At 43.0% G+C, this 20,323-nt stretch overlaps 1 protein-coding gene across 1 annotated transcript; it reads left to right on the top strand.

Moving 5' to 3' along the window:
* The first annotated feature begins 2,583 nt into the window (after positions 1-2,583).
* On the top strand, positions 2,584-6,548 carry LOC308095119 (uncharacterized protein). Its single transcript, XM_080442062.1, has 2 exons — positions 2,584-2,929; positions 3,736-6,548. The coding sequence occupies exon 2, from the start codon at positions 3,742-3,744 to the stop codon at positions 5,548-5,550; it is 1,809 nt and encodes a 602-aa protein (XP_080298188.1). The 5' UTR covers positions 2,584-2,929; positions 3,736-3,741; the 3' UTR covers positions 5,551-6,548.
* The last annotated feature ends 13,775 nt before the right edge of the window (positions 6,549-20,323 follow it).

The following is a 20,323-nucleotide window of genomic DNA, read 5'->3' as shown; positions in this document are numbered from 1 at the left end:
AAAGTAAAAATACCTCAAAACTGTATTTAAGTACAGTACTTGAGTAAATGTACTTAGTTACTTTACACCACTGGTAAAGGTATATAGGGATAGGATAGGAGTGATAAAAGGAACATGGCAAGTGATACATACTGATTGGTCAGCTGTAATTTATTCCCCATAGGGTTATATGGCAGCTGACCAGTCGGCGCAGATAAAGTGCACTGTACTGGCATAGTGACCGTTGCGTTCAACATGTCAAACATGGACGACACTCGGCCGCCAAACATGGTCGCTGCAGATGGTTTGGCAGAATGCACAGCCGAGGAGACACTGGAGTTTATCCAGACCAGACGCAAAGGAACCGAAACACAGAGTGGAAAAAGTGTGACCTTCAACTGTTCACAGAATGGCTGTGTACCAACAACAGAGTCAAGTCATGCCAGCAGCGACTCACGTGTTCTGATTCAACTCCCCATACACACAGTCAGGGGGTCCCAGTCAGGGTTGCCAGATCTGCTTATTATAATTACCCCGCAAGATATTATTTGAAAATAGCCGATCTACAAGCTCGCATCGCGACGCGTTGTGAGCTTGTAGATCTGCTATTTTCAAATAGCTGATGTATATGTTAAAGTGCTCATGTGGCCCATAGTCGCTTCTTTTGGGCTGGTTTTCCTAGACCTGGTTGCTTGTTTCTCTCACAGAAAACAAGCTCTCTGTGACCAAAGACAACAGTTAAAAAGTCCTCTGTTGAAAAGCACGTTGTAGTGGTGGAAATCTCTAGTCATTTAGCTTGCCTTGGGCCAATTCAAACTAACCTAAATGTATTTTGTTTTGGCGATTGATGAACATGACTTGTGGGACTTGATTATTCTATTTAATTTGTATTTAAGTTTTTTAGTTATAACTGTGAAGCACTTTGAAACAGTTGAAAATGTGCTAAAGATTTGAATAAGATTAGGCAAGGCGCATGAGCCCACCCACCCGCTATGAGCCAGACAGGGAGATGAATTCCTCTCCTTACAGAGAGAAAACAACATTGTGCCCTTTATTCTTTCTCTCTCTGCTATACTTTCTCATTCTCTCTCTCTCTCTCTCTCTCTCTCTCTCTCTCTCTCTCTCTCTCTCTCTCTCTCTCTCTCTGTGTCTCTCTCTCTCTCTCTCTCTCTCTCTCTCTCTCTCTCTCTCTCTCTCTCTGTGTTTGTGTGTGTTAGTTTGTGCAAATGCACTATACCCTTTTGTTAGTATTGTACTGTAACACCTGTTGTGTTATCCATCATTCTCTTGTTTTCCTTCTTTTCTTTCACCCATTATTACCCACCATCAACAATACTGTGTAGCAACCTTACGTCATATTGCAGAAGCAGTGAAATAGCAGATCTACAAGCTAACGACTTGTGAGCTTGTAGTTCTACGAATCGGGCTTTACTCAGAGTTATAAAAAGTACTCAATTTCTTTACTTGAGTAAAAGTACCAATACTGCAATGTAGAAATACTCTGTTGTTACAAGTAAAAGTCCGGAATTAAAAACTGACTTGAGTAAAAAAATTACAAAAGTATTGGTACCAAAATGTTCTTAAAGGAGTAGTTCACCCAAAAAATGACTTATTTTCTATCAATTGCACACCCCATGAAGCCTTGAATCCATGGATTTATTTGTGTTTTTGTGGCATTCCTAAGCTAATAATTTGATTCCTGTCTCCTACCGGCTAATGTATCCGGTAGGAGACACAAAGTAGATTCTTTGTGTCTCCTACCGGAAATACACACGGGCATCAAATTATTGGCTTAGGAATGCGACAAAAAACAAAATAAATCCATGTATTCAAGGCTTCATGGGGTGTGCAATTGATAGAAAATAAATATTTTTTTGGGTGAACCCCTCCTTTAAAGTACCAAAAGATGTCGCATTTCAAACGTTTTTAAATTATAAAAAAATTAAAAAATATAAAAAATATTTTGAAAATAGCAGATCTACAAGCTCACGTCGCGATGCGACGCGTTGTGAGCTTGTAGATCGGCTATTTTGAAATAGCCGAAGTTTAAATAGGGCTGAAGTGGTTAATGTATGTTTTGTAAAAAATAATCAAGATCTACAAAGTATAGTAGTAACTATAAAGTTGTCAAATATAGTGGAGATGCAGTCCAGTAAAGTAAAAATTCCCCAATGTGTACTTAAAGGGATACTTCACTTTCCGCCGGGGGACACATTTAAAAAAAATATTAAAAATAAATGAAAAAAGTTATGGAAAATTCATGGCCCCCTCACGACACGCAGTGTCCTACTAATGTGTGAGGGGGCCATGAATTTTCCATAACTTTTTTCATTTATTTTTAATATTTTTTTTAAATGTGTCCCCGGCCCGAAAGTGAAGTATCCCTTTAAGTATAGTACTTGAGTAAAGGTACTTATAGTTACTTTCAACCACTGGTTATTATAAATACATGGCTTTGCCCCCCACCCTTTAACTCGGAGAAATCAGTGAGCCTGAAAACGCGCTTGTTACGACCTACGAACGTTGACCCACGAGGGCCACCGTACTTGTCAGATCATGCAGTGTAGTTTCAGGAAGTGTTCAGTGAAAAACAAAGGCTGGTAGAAGAGCTTCGTCCTTCCACTACAAACTGTTCATTTTACTCCACATCGGAGTTGAAAATCACACAGTTAACAAGATCAGTATTGAAGTGTAGAAAAGTCCACAAGAATGACGGAACGATCTGATCGCCACGGTCGTTTTACTCGCATTTTCCAGCACTTATAAGTCGGTTCGTGATTGTTTTTTTTTGGCTGTTGTAGCCAGGTTAGCTTTGGGAAGCTAACGTGATGGTAACTTTAGAGAACTAAGTGAGTTCAAGTTACAGCTTCAGCTCAACACTGTGCTGTGTTTGAATAAGAGCTTTGATCACGTTGTGGACGCGGAGGGATAGTAGTGTCTGTCTCTATAGGTAGGTCAACGAGTCCATGGCTGAGATGTAGCTTCCAGTGGTGGAAAAAGTACTTTTTACTTATTAAGTAAAAGTACTTAAAGTTCCAAAAGAGGAAAGTACTCACTATGCAGAATGTCCCATTTCACAAATTTTCGAATGTATACAAATCAGTTGAAAATGGTGTGAACTTGTGAACTGCTATTTTCAAATGGCCGAAATGTATAGGGTTGAAGTGGTTATTATGTTTTGCAATAGTAATCCAAAGTAACTAATAACTAAAGTTTTCAAATACTTAGTGGAGTAACTGAGATGTAGTGGAGTAGAAGCAAAAGTACTGAAAATTGGAAATACTCCCTCCAGGAAAGTAAAAATACCTCAAAATTGTACTAAAGTACAGTACTTGAGTAAATGTACTTAGTTTCTTTACACCACTGGTAGCTTCTATATTAGGCTAAACAGACTAACGTTCAGTAACGTTTTAGTACAATGAATTAAGTATGTTAAATAAGGTGATTTGAAATGAATGCAGTTATTGTACACGTTATTCAATTCTGTTGCCTGTAGGCTAAATAATTTAACTCGGAGTGTATATGTTAATGAATCCATAAACACAGGATTTTACTGTGTACTTGCATACAGTAGTTCTCACTGCAAATAATGAACACCCCTGCAGCAATAATTAAAGTAAAACATTTATTTTTAGACCTAATAGTTTTAAGATTTCGTAGTATTCACAGATTGGTAGCTGAAAACGTATCTCTCTTTGATGTCCCTAATAATTTCTGGTTGGAAAAGGTAATGATTTTTCTTTAATGTCCACACAGAGGACAATGCCGCGTCACTCGGGCGTCTGGAAGCATTTCACCCCGGCCGTCAAAGATGGACGGGACACGTTCATGTGCAACTACTGCTTTAAGACGCACGCCAAGAACGCCACCAAGATGCAGATGCACCTGGACAAGTGCAAGGAGTACTGCCTCGCCTCGCAGCAGTCGCCAGGCTCGGACCGGAGCTCCTCCGCCTCCATCCCCGTGCCTTCGTCCTCGTACCTGCCTTCGGCGACTCCCGGGGGCCAGTTCCTCATCGACTCGGTGGACCAGGGCAGCCAGACGTACGCCGACGAGTGCCTGGCGAGAGCCGTGTACGCCACGTCCTCGCCCCTCAGTCTCACGGACAACGTTTACTGGAGGCGCTTCTTCGGCGTCCTTCGCCCGGCTTACTGTCCGCCCACCAAGCAGGCTCTGTCGTCTCACCTGCTGGACTGCGAGTTCGACAGAGTGCAAAGCCAGGTCACAGAGACCATAGGAAAGGCCGACTGTGTCTCCATCGTTTGCAGCGGCTGGTCTCACGTACAAGAGACCGGAACGATCAATCACATCGTTTCCACTCCGCTGCCGCTGTTTTACAAAAGCACGCTGATAAAGGAGCACGCAGACACGAGCGCGGTAATCGCCAAGGAGCTCAAAGATATCATCAATGAAGTGGGACCGCAGAAGGTTTTTGCGGTCGTTACCGACGATGCCCCGGACATGAAGGCCGCCTGGGCGATAGTGGAGGAAGCGTTCCCACACATTTCAGCCATAGGATGCACGGCCACCGGTGTAAAAGGCCTCTTTGAGGAGATGGCTTCACAGCCGTCTATGAAAGCCCTCTGCAGGAGGGCCGAGCAGGTGGTGAGCTACGTCAGGGAGAGGAAGACCCTGGCAGAGACTTTGAGTCACTGGCAAACGACAAAGATGAGGAGCAACACGACCAGTGGCACTGCGTTGGTAATGAACAGTGGCTCCGACTGGACCGGCGTGGTCAACATGTTCAACAGTCTCCTTAAGGGCCAGAGCACTCTCCAGGAGATGGCCGTCTCGCCGACGTTGGACATCGAAGCGTCCGTCCGGGCCACGCTGCAGGACGCGGCGTTTTGGAAAGGGGTGAGCAGCAGCCGAAACCTGCTCTACCTGGTGGGGAACTACATCGACTACATGAAACGGGAGGACGCCGTCCTGTCCAGCGTCGTCGAGATGTTCAGCCAGCTGAGATACCACATCGGCGCGTCCCTCTCCGGGTCGGTGCTTCACAGCGCCGAACAGAAGGCCATCATGGCGTCCCTAGACAGGTGCCAGGAGTTCTGCGTGCGGCCCGTGCACGCGGCGGCGTACATGCTCGACCCGAAGCACGTCGGACAACAAACGCTCTCCGGAGAGCAGATCAACAGCGCCTATTACGTGATTTCCAACCTGTCGCACCATTTGAACCTGGACGAGGGCAAGGTGCTCGCCAGCTTCGCCAGGTTCTCCGCCAAGCAGGGCTTGTGGAAGGGCGTCGGGATATGGAGCTCCTGCCAGCACGTTTCGCCCTCCACCTGGTGGAAGGGACTGTGCTCCTCGGAGCCCCTGTCTGCCGTGGCCTCCGCCATCTTGCAGATCCCACCGACGACGGGGGCCTGCGAACGCCTCTGGCACCGCTTGGACAGCATAAAGTCGCGGACCGGCCTCTCGGCCGACAGGGCACAGAAACTGATGGCCCTTCAGGCCAATCTCAAGATCTTAGAGCCAAGCGACTGTGAGTTTACCCCTCCGATGGAAACGGAGGAGGATGTGAAGGGGGACGTTGTGAAGGTTTCCTTTGAATCTGGGACTCAATAATAGTTGCTCGACGGTGGCCGTGTGGAACTTCTCAGTTCCACTTCCACTTCAAATTCAGGGGTTCCCAAACCTTTTCGGCTCGAGACGCACAAGAAGAATTTGGTATCTCCCCGGGACCCAAACTAAACTTACACATTTTCTTTTTAATTAATCACATATAAGGCCCATTTAAAAATGAGATCTACAAAATAACAGATCTACAAGTTCACAACATTTTGCTTTGCGACACGTTTTGTGCTTGTAGATTGGCTATTTTCACTTTTTAATATTTGAGAAGAATTGTGAAAATGCCCTTTTCTTGTAAATTGTTTTAGGAAAGGTGCAAAAAAACAAAAAAAAACAGGATATTTACTCAAACCCCTAAAAATGGGTCTGAGGCCAAATATGGGTTGTGACCGTATGTGTGTAAAACATTGAACATTATTGCTGCTCCACAGATGCCTGGAGACTTGATGAACTCTGACAAAGACTGTAATGTCAGATAAAGACACATCATATTAACATCAGTCTCTGCTCTTTCAGAAATGAGGATCAGTATCACATGAGACCATTTCTGCCAGATTACCTACAAAAGAGGAAAAATGTATTAGGAAGCAATGTTGTCCCGCTCTTCTTTAACACATTGCTCACTGCGGATTGTAATATTAGTATTGTCCTCATTAGAACATGACATAGTACATACAGTATGTATCAGCATTATAATCAGATGGAAGGGCTACAGAGAATCAGCATAGACTAGCAAGATGTCACGTCTCAGTAGTTACATGTTAAGTAAATAGTCTTTTTATAGTGAAGATGATAATCATTATGTTTATAATGGAAGGACTAAAGAGAATATATGCAGGCTAACAAGAGCAGCGTCTCTGTTAGTGGTTTCACATCATAAATAAAGCATTTTTATATTGAAGAGATAAATGATTTATTCTTACCACACCTTTTACATATTTTTTTTACGTGCTAGTGTGATCTCAGGCAGGGTGTTCTAAAAGCCACAGATGCTCTCATTTTGTCTCCAGTCTGGACTTTGCAGCAGCCAAAAGAACTCGCCTGAAGATGTGAGGCTGCACCCTGGCTCATTAATAAGTCTGAAATACAGCTCGGGGGGCACACCATGCAATGTCCATGTTAAAAACAGTCAGACATTATGCAGAGGCTGAATGATCAGCCCGTTGTATGTCAAGGAAATATTGCTGCTTTTCGATCCAACATTGTTCCTCCAAAAAGCTCAGAATTGATAATTAATTCTCACGTGCGCTTTTGGTATCTATTTAAATCTGTGAAATGTTCAGTTCTAATAACTAAAGGAAAAATGCCCGAGCTTGTTAACAATGGTTTTCCATGGTTGCAGGTGACGATAGGAAAGATTTTGAACAAAGATAATTAATAATATGACACAGACTGTTTACAATAGCACATAAAACACAGCAGAAGTCATGTTTTATGTGTTGCATACTATTTAGAACATGCTTAACCCATTAAATCCGGGACCGCATGTCTGTCATTTCTTTGGCTATTCAAAAATCTACAAAATCTGCTATTTTTGAAAAAACTTGAAAATGTGTGCAAATCTTTGAATATATATTTTTTAAAGCGAACATTTGTAAAATATTTTGTTCCAGGGACGCCCAGAAGCAGAAATTTGAGTTACAAATGTTCTCTTAAAAACATATATATACTGAAAGATTTGCACAACTTTTCAAAAGTTTTAATAGAAATAGCAGATCTACAAGCTCATAACGTGGCACTCTGTGCTGCGCTATGAGCTTGTATATCTGCATTTTTTTTTTATTAGTCAAAGAAATCTAAAAATGACACAGCTGCTTTCCCGGTCTTAATGGATTAACTGGATAGCTGCCAGAGTTATTTCAGATTTTTAGCTGTTGGCTGCCAGAGATTTTTAATTGAAAAACAAAAAGTACTCAGGAGCCGAGATACAGAATTTTTAAGTTTTAAGTTAACAAGGAAGTGGATAGGAGTCTAGATCTTTGATATATCATATCTCCTTGGTCTTTGGGTCTAAAAATAAGAAAAAAACGAAAAAAAAAAAAAAACTTTTTTTTTTTTTTTTTTTTTTTTTTAATAGAACGCATTTATGCGTTATTGGCGGCCAAGCGCACTATTTATTAGATCGCATTAATGCGTTAATGGCGGCCAATGAGTTAAGGGAAAGGTTCCAACCACACAGCTGTAGCGTCACATAACGAGGCACAGATGGCATTGACATGCACAGAAACACAGGCTGTACCTTTTCTCTCACCTACGCACTCCCCTCTGCACACATACACACTACTCTACCTCGACTCCCGTCTCTCTTCGCCGGCATTGTTCCACCGGCGGTTTGGCGCATGACGGTCTCCGGGTCCTAAAGGGAGAGATGGGCCTCGTAAATACTAGCGTTATTAATCTTAATGGGAACTGAGAAGACTCGGGGTGGGGGGGGGTGTCCCTCGTCTCAAAGGCAACAGTCCCGTAGTAAATCTCTCAATGAATCGCTGCTCCCCACACCCCACATCACTCAGTAAAGCTGTCACTGCGACTGCTTGCATGCAGTATGTCTCATTCTCGGCCTTGCACCCGCACGCCGTCTCTGCTGATTGCTATCTGTTTGGGGGATATTGTAGGTAACGGATGTGAGGGTAATAATCAGAATGACACTCCAGGCGAGTGAGTAGTACTTGAACGTTTTGGGGGCAGATGTTAGCACTTTGCTTTGTTATAAAGTTTTAGAGTTGCAACTATCAATTGTTTTACTATCAATTATTCTATTGCTTACTTTTTTTTTTTTTATATCCCCCCTGGATCCTGGTTTACATCTCTCTTTCATTGCCATCTATAATGTTTTAAGTGTCCGATTCCTGTGTTTAATCAGTGGTCACGTTGCTTATTGAATCCAAAATCTCAGTCAGTCATCACATAGGAATGTCCCTCTTCCTGTTGTGGTCGACCACGTTTACTTGAATTTATTCAGTATCTACTTGATCCGTCGAGCCCTCTCCTGCCTTGCTCTAAAAAACACACTGGCAGATAATCAATGCCTTGCCCTTGGAACTGTCTACCTATTGTTTTTGAGATGGTGCCTTGAGAAGCACCTGTGGCTGTGGGCAAGTTGCTATAGAAAATGAGAGAAAGTAAGTATTATAACTAATGTCTCATTATTTTTTAGTTCACACCAAACTGTGTGGTAATCCAAGGTTTCCAAATGGTAAATGACTGTAGTATAAAAAAACTAAATAAATACATTTCAATAAATAGGATAATTTAGGCAGAATCTTGCACTTCCACTATTCTCCCGGCTGTACTTTGCACCTCTTTCCCAATATCTACTTCTAGCTGTACCGATACCCCAGTAGTATACTAAATACTCTAAAGATTTGGTACCAGTCCAGTTCCGCCGTCACTTAAAATTCACTTCTGCTTCCATATTGGGGCCCATCAAGAACAATAATTTATTTCCCCCCTCTCTAATAGATAATGCATTCTCCATCTGTAAAGGTATTAAGACCTTTTGGGATTTATACGCAGAGGGTACTTTTTCCAGTTTCACCTCCCTGACCTCTAAATACTCTATACCCCAATCACACCTTTTCAGATATTTCCAAATCAGGCTCTACATCTCCAAATTCACTGGCTCACTCAACCAACCCTGGGAGGACTTCTCTACTACTTCAACAGAAGGTAATTATTCCCCAGTTATACTCTACCATCATGTCACTGGATAAACACTCCACCAACAAAACAAAGTTTATACCCCCTGTTTTTCGAAGTACTGCATAACCTTAACCTGTATAAATTGCTGTCGGTATGAACAATAAAAAACGATTATATATATTTTTTTAAAAGAAGAAATAATTTAATGACATGTATGGTAATACAAACTGAATCTCAATGGCTAATGTGCCACCAATGCTTCCATGATAAGAGCTTTGGATGGCATCTATGCTAACAATATGCACTCACGAAACTGTAATGCTTGCTTGTACGCCATGTCACTCTGCGCAGTAAAGTAGCAGATCTATAAGCTCATCTGCTGTTTTCGGTGTATAAATAAGTATAAGTCAGACATAAGGCAGTTTAGATGATATACACCAGTGGTTCTCAAACTTTTTCATGTCAAGGACCCCCAAATTGAGACTTATTAGCCCGCGGACCCCCTATTTGAAAAGATATGCCAGGGACCCCCATAAGACAACGTTTTTTTACGGCTCTAGCAGTGATTCTCAGCCATTTAAATTTCAAGGACCCCCAGTTTGAATGCATTAGGGCTACAGACCCCCATTTAATGGCATTTCTATCTCTTGGACCCCAATTTATATTGTAAAATCTATGTTAATTTACGGGTCCATTTGGTTCCATTTGTACACTCAGAGTTACAGACCCATTTGGTTCCTAATCTATCATTTAGCTGGGGACCCCCTGGAACTCCCTCAAGGACCCCTAGGGGTCCCCGGACCCCACTTTGAGAACCAATGATATACACCACATGGGGCATGTCGGGTGCAGAATATAAATTAGCCAATTCAACCGTTTCTTCCGCCCAGTTCTGAGCAGCATGTACTTGTTGTTCCTTCCATCTACCTTGCGGTGTGTCTCTTGAGAGAATGTGACCTCTTTCTACTTTGACCTGGCAGTATTGTTGTCTATATATGCCTCAATATCTGACACCTGATATACTGTATACTCGGTTGGGTCGTGTCGTGCGCTGACAATAGCCAATCTACAAGCTCACAAAGCGTCACAGTGCGACACGTGAGCTGGTAGAATAGATATTTATGGTGCATGACACCAGCGTGCAACTAAGTATAAATCAGACATGAGGAGAGAAGAGTCAGGGAGTCCTTGCCATCTGTTTCCTCACTGTGTCTCATACACAAACACACGTGCGTGCGCACACACACACACACACACACACAGATATTACACACGCATACTGCATAAGCTTAAAGACAAAGCCAACAGCTACTGTATTCCATCACTAATTCACCGTCAAACACCAATGTCAAAGAATCAACAGACAATAGTAAAACTGAGTATTATACACAAGCACTCAGACACGTGCGCTGTAACCAGTGTTGCCAGATTCTTCTGTGAGAGAAACAAGCAACCAGGCCTAGGAAAACCAGCCCAAAAGAAGCGACTATGGGCCACATGTGCACTTCAACATATACATCAGCTATTTGAAAATAGCTCACAACACGATGCAACGCGTTGTGAGCTTGTAGATCGTCTATTTTCAATTAATATCATTTAAATGATAATAAGCAGATCTGGCAACCCTGACTGTAACTTGTCCTATACAGTACGTCTCTGTCCAAGCCAGGAGGAAATATGACGGCGCCGCATTCCAAACTCTTGCACACTTCTCTCCACTGAGGGAACGGCGACTCTCGCCGGCATTGAAGCCAGATGTTAACACCACACCGGTCTCAGAAGGTGGTCTGGCAGCCAATAGGCCGCAATGGAGAACATTCCACCTCTCCGTGGAGAAAGCGTGATTAGGATGCTGATTACGCCGTGTGTGTGCGCTGAATCCCACGTTAAACTTTCCAGCAGTATGTTGCCTAGAAGTCTCTCTGGACGGTAATTATGACAACCAGTTTGGATGTCTCTGTTAACTCCGTACACATTAAGGGATAGTGGAGAGTCTAAAAAGAGTAGTATTATGGCTTAGTAATTCGTGTCAGATGAGGTCTGGTGTAATAATTACATTGTGATCTAATCAGATGTGTCCCAATGACTGTTTAAACAGCTGGCACCAATCCTACTGTACCTCTCATCTACTGTAAGTATGATATAGAATGATCGTGTCCATTAACAGTAGGGTGGTTTAATCAGTGCGTGTGTGTGTGGGGGGGGGGGGGGGGGGGGCTTACACTAACAACCACATTCAATAACATTGTGAATGTTGAGGAACAACAGAGCTTCTCCTATACGCCTGAATCAAATGTCCTGGAATCTGAACATGACACCCCATGGCCATGGCCAGAGGAGATTAGCGTCACTAGAGAGGCATGAGGCGCATATACTATTATGATCATGTACAATGTAGGATTAGGCCAAAAGTGCGCAAAAACGTAGTATGAATCTTAAGACCTGGAACGCATCTGTGTCATTTATTGATTTGAGCTAAAAAGCATATTTTACACTTTGGCTATTCAAAAATAGCAGGCATACAAGCTCATAGCGCGGCACAGAGTGCGAAAAATCGTGAAAATGTGTGCAAACCTTTGAATATATATTGTTTTAACATGAAAAAGTTTGAGCACCACTGATATAGAAACATAAGTTTTTTCAGAATACTGTTGGGATTTAGAAGACATTTGTAGAATCGGCCTCAGGTCTTAATGGGTTAATACTTAAAGTCTGCTTCAAGCCTGACTGTGGTGGGTACAGCCATATTACCAATTGACTCCTCCTCCCATCCATCCATCCATCCATCCATCCATCCATCCATCCATGTCAGAGGTGTCTCGACTGCGTCAGTAGGCTTTATTTAGGCATGGCTGTCATGTTCGTCTGTGCGGGCTGTGCATCTGACCTTACCGTAATAATATGCCAGCAAACAATTTGTGGACAGAGCTCCCTAGAATTTTGTCATTTCTCACCACCCCCCCCTTACCTAGAAAAGGCAAAAACAACAGATGGGCTGTGCCAAGGAGACTGCATCTAGTCCTGGCCATTACCACAGAGAGACGACAAAACGGGGAGAGAGTCAGTGTTGCCATATTCTGTGAGAGAAACAAGCAACCAGGTCTAGGAAAACCAGCCCAAAAGAAGCGACTATATGGGCCACATGAGCACTTTAACATATACATCAGCTATTTGAAAAAAGCAGATCTACAAGCTCACAACGCGTCGCGATGCAACGCGTTGTGAGCTTGTAGATCGGCTATTTTCAAATAAGCTCTTGCGGAGAAGTTATAATAAGCAGATCTGGCAACCGTGGAGAGAGTGCTTGTGGGCTTGCTTGGATTGCAGATATGTAAAGTGGCGAGGAGTATGTGGCTGTCCTCCCTGGCATGTCCTATTCTTGCTGCTCTCAGCACCTCGTAATGCTTTTATAATTACATTCCTACCCGGCTGAAACGCAATTAGTTGATCACAGCAATTTTTTCCTTTCTCTTTCTCGTTTCCAGAGCACCAGCCACCATAAACCTGTGTAGCAATCATAGGCGGGCTCTAACCCAGTATTTACCCTCTGCAGCAAGTGGGAAGTCAGTGATATTAGGCTACCCACACAAGTAGGTGATTATTGTGATTATATGCACTTATGTATTTATGGAGATTATAGTCACGGTGAAGGCTGAAAACAGTTGTCTTGTGAAAGCCCCGCTTTATTATGAGTTCTGAGTGTGCTGCAGTCCTGTTACGTAATCAAGCGGCTACAGTGCCTACTGTATAAACGCACAGTATATTGTGTGTGTGTGTGTGTGTGTGTGTGTGTGTGTGTATGTGTGTGTGTGTGTGTGTGTGTGTGTGTGTGTGTGTGTGTGTGTGTGTGTGTGTGTGTGCGCGCGCGCGGAGGGGTGGGGGGGATGCATTCCTTTAGCTGTTTACCTGTCTAGGTTCATGCTAAAAACCTGTTGCGGTGTCTGGTGTGGAGTGTTTCTAGAGATTTGCCTGGTATGGCAGCCATGTGGACAGAGCACAGTGTCAGAGCTGCCAGCATCCATAAGAGCTCATTTTGACCCAGCCCATACTGACTCCAGTTTGAGAGCCTGTGGCCTCCTCTGGGATGAGAACTGGCACACACAATCTGCGATGGCTCTCAATCATCATGGCAGATACCATTTTGCGCAACATCAGGAAGCCCATCTCTCTCATCCATTGAAATGTACTTCTTTTTTTCTTTTTTCTTCGTGGGTGGGTTCTTTTCATAAGGGCTTGTAACAATGGTAGTATAGTCTCCAAGGGAACACAAGCCTGTTAAAGCCTGTGATGGATCCCAAACTCTGCTGCTCGATTTGTGTTTTGTTTTGTCCACCTAGACTGATTGTCATATTGCTAAGATCTCATTTTTCCCCCCCTGTGTGTGCGTGTGACATGACAGGCAGTGGTGGAAAGTAACTAAGTACATTTACTTAAGTACTGTACTTAAGTACAATTTTGAGGTATTTGTACTTTACTTGAGTATTTCCAATTTTCAATACTTTTACTTCTACTCCACTACATCTCAGAGGCAAATATTGTACTTTTACTCCACTACATTTACTTGAAAACTTTAGTGACTAGTTACTTTTCAGATATAAATTATGATATAATGAAACATACATTAACCACTTTAAACCTATTTTATACCTAGGCTATTTGAAAATAGCCGATCTACAAGCTCACAACGCGTCGCATCGCAAAGCGTTGTGAGCTTGTAGATCTGCTATTTTCAAATATTTAGTACTTTTACTTTTGGTACTTTAAGTACATTTTGATGCCAATACTTTTGTACTTTTACTCAAGTAAATTTTTAATTCTGAACTTTTACTTGTAACAGAGTATTTTTATATTGCAGTATTGGTACTTTTACTTAAGTGAAGAATTTGAGTACTTTTTCCACCACTGATTATTGCCATCATTCATCTCTCGTTCTCTCTCGCACTCTCTCTCGCACTCTCTCTCTCCCCTTCTTCCCACTCAAATTCTCCCTCTCCCTCCTACACTCTTTTGTACTTCCCAGTGTACAGGAATGCAAAGGACTCTTAATCGATAGCCAGGGGTTACTCCCTCCCTCTCTCTCCCTGCATACTCTTGTCTTGTGCAGATCAGGGGTCAGGCTCATAGGAGCCGAGCGGGTCTTTTTGTTTCTGTCCGGGAGACGCTGCAAGCGAGGCGAGGGGAGCCAGACCATTGCTGTGCTTGGAACGTGCTGTCGGTCTCGCCGACCAGTAAGATTCGTCGCCGGTGCCAAGTACGCAGTCCTAACTGCTACCAGATGTGCAATTATAACCGCTCACAACCACCACAGCACTTTTAGTGGGCAAAGACAAGAGGGAGATAAATTACTTGGCAAAATAATGAGCATTCTGTAGAAATATTTATCTGCTTCAGTTTTTAAACTGCTTTTTTTTAATTTTTTTTATTTTTTGGGCATGTTTTATTGTTTTTAAGCCGCGGATTGTGTGCTCTGAGCCACCAAAACCGCTACAAAAGTTAAAGAGTGTTTTATGAGCTAATTATAGTCCTAACGCACACACATGCACACTGATTCAGAGAGGGCGTATTGACTTTCATCCACCTCATGACTGGGGCCTGATTGAATCGGCCCAGATACTCGCTTCTGCTCCAAAAAAGTGGAAAAAAGTCTTTCTTTAAATGCAAGTATTTTATTTGCCTTCTTTCTGAGGATATAATGTTCATTCAAGCTGACGTATAGTTCCTCGAGCCTTGCCAGAAAGTACAAGACTTGTCCAAATGGTTTAGAATTCATTTATTCAAGGGATTTAGTGCAGCTCGTGGGGTGTTAAAGAGTAAAAAAGAGAGGCGGAGAGAGAACGAGAGATGAAAGAGAGAATGAAAAAAGCAACTGAATAATGATGGTGCACATTAGTATACAGTCAAATCCTCACTGTTAATGTATCCATCTGTAACTCCGAGAGGAAAACAAACGTTTACATTTGTACACTCTCAGTGGAATTAACACTAATTTAATTTACAGTGCATTAGACTCAAAGGTGATGCAGCGACTGCTTTCTATTACAGACTGTTTCCACATCTTAAAATGATAACATGACGAGGACGAGAGAGGGAGTGACAGAGTACAAAAAGAGAGAGGGTCTGAGGCGTCTGTTTCGCTTCAAGTTTTGGGAACCTCCGCACCCCCTCTCTTTTCCCCAGCTCTTTCTCATCCCCAAAATGTTTAGCTTCAACCCCTGGAGCCTTTGATCATATAGGAATGGAATGTCAGAGGTGCTGATGGATTTACGACGATCATACATTGCCCCCACCCAGAATGAGCGAGTGCGAGGTAATTGTGCCCTGGGCCTGCGCACGATTCCTCTGTCACCTCATACGTTATTGCTCTGAATGTGTGCGCTACATCAGGCACCGGTCAATTTTCCTCCACCGCAATAATGGCTTGAGGACACGCCAGCATTAACAGAGCTCACCAAGAGTTTGCACATGCACCCTCCTTGGAGAATAATCCTGATTGTAATGAGAGGGTTTCCTTGACAGTGAGCAGTGATTGAAGAAGTACTCTGATTTCTTTTTTTACTTAGCCACTCAAGCCCTATACGTCATTTGCCCGGCGTCCCCCAGGGCTCTATGCTAGGTACGCTCCTTTTATTTACAGTACCAAACGTGAAAAAGTAGTCATTATGCATAATGGCCCATTTCACAATCATGGTACTGGATTGTAATTAGTAACGCATTCATGTGTTCATCACTTTAACGTTTAACAGCTGGTAAAGGTGGGGCTGATTTGAGTTACTTTATTTGCTGCTGGGTAGCTTAACCTATGATAGGTTAAGCTACCCAGCTACCCAGTGACCTATGATTACCATGTATAAGTTAATGCATGTTTTGTATTAATAATCGAAATCTGAAAAGTAACTAGTAACCAAAGCTGTCCAATATTCTTAGCGGAGTGGAGTAAAAAGCGCAATATTTGCCTCTGAGATGTACAAGTATAAAGTATAAAAAAATGGAAATGCTCAAGAAAGGTACCTCGACATTGCACTTTTAAGTGTAGTAGCCTACTTGAGTACACTTACTTAGTTACTTAGCACCACTGACAGTGAGTGAACTGTGTGTTCATTATTGCAGTGAGGATTCAGCTGCATTTAGCGAAATAGAGGCTGAACTTTGTGTTCATTTTAATGAAGCATGATTTCTCCTACAGTCAGTAAATTATATATTTTTTCCCCAGCAAGTTTAGATTTGTCAGAAGAACTGACTATACAGCAACATACTGTCCGCTGGCCACAGAGTGAGGCACGTACAGGCAAACATCCAGCTACAAAAAAAAAGAAAAGAAGGCCATGCAAGCAAATAAAAAGCTGACTTGGCCAGAACATGGCTGTTTCGCAGGTGTATGACAGTGTGTATATATATGGTGGACATCGTGTTATTACAGGTGTGTAACCGCATGTTGATGTAGTCTCCCTTTGCTGCTGACAGGGTGTTATATCGTTCCTTCGCTGGTGACCCCGAGGGCTGGAACGAACACACTGGAACCACTCATTCACCGTAATTCCATGACTGGTGGCAAACTGGGAAAGACGCAGATTTAGGATGAGTTTCGCCTTTGAGATTGTAACGACACAGAAAGTCTGCTTTGGGAGCTACTGTAGCCTATTAAATCGTTTGCTGTGACGGGTACAGTACGTCATAAATATGAATGTGTGCTGCTTGGACAGCAACGGCCTGGGGCAGGAAGAGCACAATTCAGGAAGTCGGGCCTTTCACAAACCCCTTCGTCTGTCCTCAGAGAGGAAGTCGTAGGAAGTGTCAACAAGAGAGAACTCCCCTTTTTGGAAGTACTTAATGTCTTCCTTCAGGCCCATGTGACTGCTGGTGTACTGCAGCATGTAATGTTGAAGCCACTGAATCACACAACTAAAGGGACAAGCAAGACATTTTTGTCAAACTAATAGCTATGGTGGGACTCTTGGTGGGACTCAAACCATCTTTTGGTTCAGCTTGTCCGAGACTGTTTTGTGATTATTCCTGGATGGTAGCAAGATAGCTTTGTCATGCTGGCCTGTGGCCGATGTTATTGTTATTTATTATATTGTAGCCCGATAGTCTCTAGTATTTATGACTTCACAGGCCAAGTCTTTGCCGTTTTGATCTGCACAGTGTTAATTAGCGTCACAAAACGGGTAATTGGGTTCAGAAGTTAAATATGAACTCAAAACTTGACAGTGCTCTCATTAGTGGAAAGAACGATGGGAAACACTGAAAGGAGTGCGTGCGTGCGTGCGTTCCCGCGCGTGTGTGTGTGTGTGTGTGTCTGTGTGGTAGTGGTAATGTTGGAGCGGGTGTGGGAAAATGCAGAAAGAAAGGAAAAATTAACTGAAACAACAACCACTTTGTCAGAACACATCTGCTCAGTACTCGTGGAAGGACGGAGTGGAAAGTGTAATTTCTGTCTGCACTGACAGTGGTTACCGATGCACTTCCACATGAATGAGAATAGAACTGAGAGGGTTTACATTGTGCACTCAAAAGCAGTGGTGGAAAGTAACTAAGTACAGTTACTTAAGTAACATTTTGAGGTATATGTACTTTACTTGAGTATTTCCAATTTTCAATACTTTTACTTCTACTCCACCACATCTCAGAGGCAAATATTGTACTTTTACTCCACTACAATTATTTGAAAACTTTAGTTACTAGTTACTTTTCAGATTTATGAGATTATGAAACATACATTAACCGCTTCAGCCCTATTTTATACCTAGGCTATTTGAAAATAGCCGATCTATATATAGCTCACAACGCGTCGCGATGCGACGCGTTGTGAGCTTGTAGATCTGCTATTTTCAAACATGTTAGTACTTTTACTTTTGGTACTTAAAGTATATTTTGTACTTTTACTCAAGTAACATTTTGAACACAGGCCTTTTACTTGTAACAGAGTATCTACATTGCAGTATTGATACTTTTACTTAAGTAAAAAAAAAAATGTACTTTTTCCACCACTGGACATTGTTAACTAAAAATGTGTAGCCCTAGCCCTCTAGAACAGGTTTTGTCTGTACAGTAAACGTCTGTTTGTATGTGTGTATCTATGGATGTTTGTCCCCTTGGAAGTAAAAAACAATCACAGCTCATGTCGCTACGTGCATGACCTCAAAAAACGGAATCACCTTTAGCCATGGAAGCCTGAAATGCTTGCTCATATAAACGTGAAAGTGGAACTCATGAAGAGCATGAGTTCTTGTGAAGCACTTTTGTTCATATTGGTGAAGAATTCCATTTGGCCAAATGAGGTGTAGACCATTACCTCAACGCATTCTCACTCTCAACTCCTCCAACGCCTAGTCAGGTATCTTTCACGTCCAATGCTGACACAAAGGACACCCTTTTGTGTATCATGTTGACGACGATGGAGCATAACCGATTCGCACCCTGTCGGTATGAAAATCAGATGGTGCTGATTCAGCAGAAGCGGGCAACGCCTAGCCTGGGACCAGACGAATCTGCGAGTGCAAAAAAAAATTGCAAAAAAAACGTCCTCATGGAGGCACCAGACTCATATCCACGCAGTGATATAGTCTGGCTACGCGAGGCTATAGGTAACGCCTAGCTCAGTCTACCTTCTGATTGTTGTAAATGTTTTCTCAATCACATCCGTATTCCCTCATCAGTCACGTGACAAACTTCCGCATATCATCGTCAGTCACATTGGCCATCAGTGTCTTGGCCATCCTAGACGTAAAAAAAAGTATGCTAGAGCAGCGTGCAGTGCATTAAAAAGTGATGCCAAGGGGCTTTGCCACTGAACACTGCATTGTGATGTTCGTGGCTTGGGTCAAAAACGGCACACACAGTTTGCATGTTCTCCCCGTGTCCCCTAGGGTAGGTACCCTCACAAAAAACATGCAGTAATCCTGGTCTCTATACTGCCTCCCCCTGGTCAGCCGGGGCGCCTGATGGAGGGGAAAGGAAACTGGTTGGAATAACGTGTTCCTTCCACGCTCTACTACGTCCTACCGGGGAAGCTCCCCCCTGTCAGGTGATAAGAAGCGGCCTGCTCACTCCTCATGCCTTGAAGGAAGCATGAGCTCAGTTTGGGGCTCTCCCCAGGCTGGCAGAGGGAGAGCAGCGCCCAGGATTACAGCTTAGGCAATTGGCACTGGGTTACAAAAATGGGTTACAAAAATCGTGGGATACAAAAGAAAAACGTATTCTAAACAGCGCCCTGGTGACTGAACCAGTTCCAGGGCGCAGTGCACTGAACAAATAGTCATTTATTGTTTATTAAAATGATCCCCATTAGTTTTAACTGATGCCTTCCTGCATGTCTCTTTCCCCAGTACTGTCTGAGCATAATGGCATTTCTTTAAAGAATGTTGTTTAACCGCTTCAACCCTAAATACTTCGTTGACTGGAGTCCCCCAGAGCCAGAGGTCTATTCTTGGCCCCCTCGTTTTCCCTCTATACCAAATCTCCTCAGCGAAAAATAGCCGATCTACAAGCTACAAACACTTTGTGAGCTTGTGGATCAGATTTTCTCAGAATGTTCTACCATTTTTGCCAAATGTTTGCCTATTTTTGCTGGGTGTTTCGCCTATTATGACATGCCCAGAATAGCCACGCTACAGTTCAGGATTTAAAAAAAGGCCAGATCACCTTAGAGTTTTCCCCATGCTTAGACAGCTATAAAAATTTGCAGTGCATCAAATTGAAGCTGCCTGCCATGAAAAACACCCTCCATTGGGTTAGACAGAGGACCTGGCCTGCCCCATCCGTCTCTGGGCAGATGTGGGCTGCCATGGCATCTGTGGCATTTGCTCGACTGTCATCTGTCCAGAAGTCTCAGTTCTGGAGGAAATTAATCCAACCAGCTGACGCGTCTCTGAAATTGATTATTCTCGGGAGTTACGGTTTATTTATGGCATCACGACATGCAGTGTTTGAAGAGGATGGCGGTCCTTAGACTGTGACTGTTAGCATGAAAATAAAACAAATATGGGAGCCAAGCGATTATGTAACTACCGTCAATCAATATCAAACCACCTTTTGTACCAGCCAGATGGAACACTGGCTATTTGAAAACGGATTTCTTTTTTTAAGGTTATTGCATGTTGGGTGTGGATATCAGTGGTGGAAAAAG

This window comes from Gymnoscopelus braueri (genome assembly GCF_963280865.1).
Source record: "Gymnoscopelus braueri genome assembly, chromosome: 11".
NCBI classification, from domain to species: domain Eukaryota; kingdom Metazoa; phylum Chordata; class Actinopteri; order Myctophiformes; family Myctophidae; genus Gymnoscopelus; species Gymnoscopelus braueri.
This window is presented reverse-complemented; position numbering and strand designations above follow the sequence as displayed.

Coding starts and splice junctions, on each gene's coding strand:
- LOC308095119 (XM_080442062.1), top strand. CDS start 3,742: ATGCCGCGTCACTCGGGCGTCTGGAAGCATTTCACCCCGGCCGTCAAA.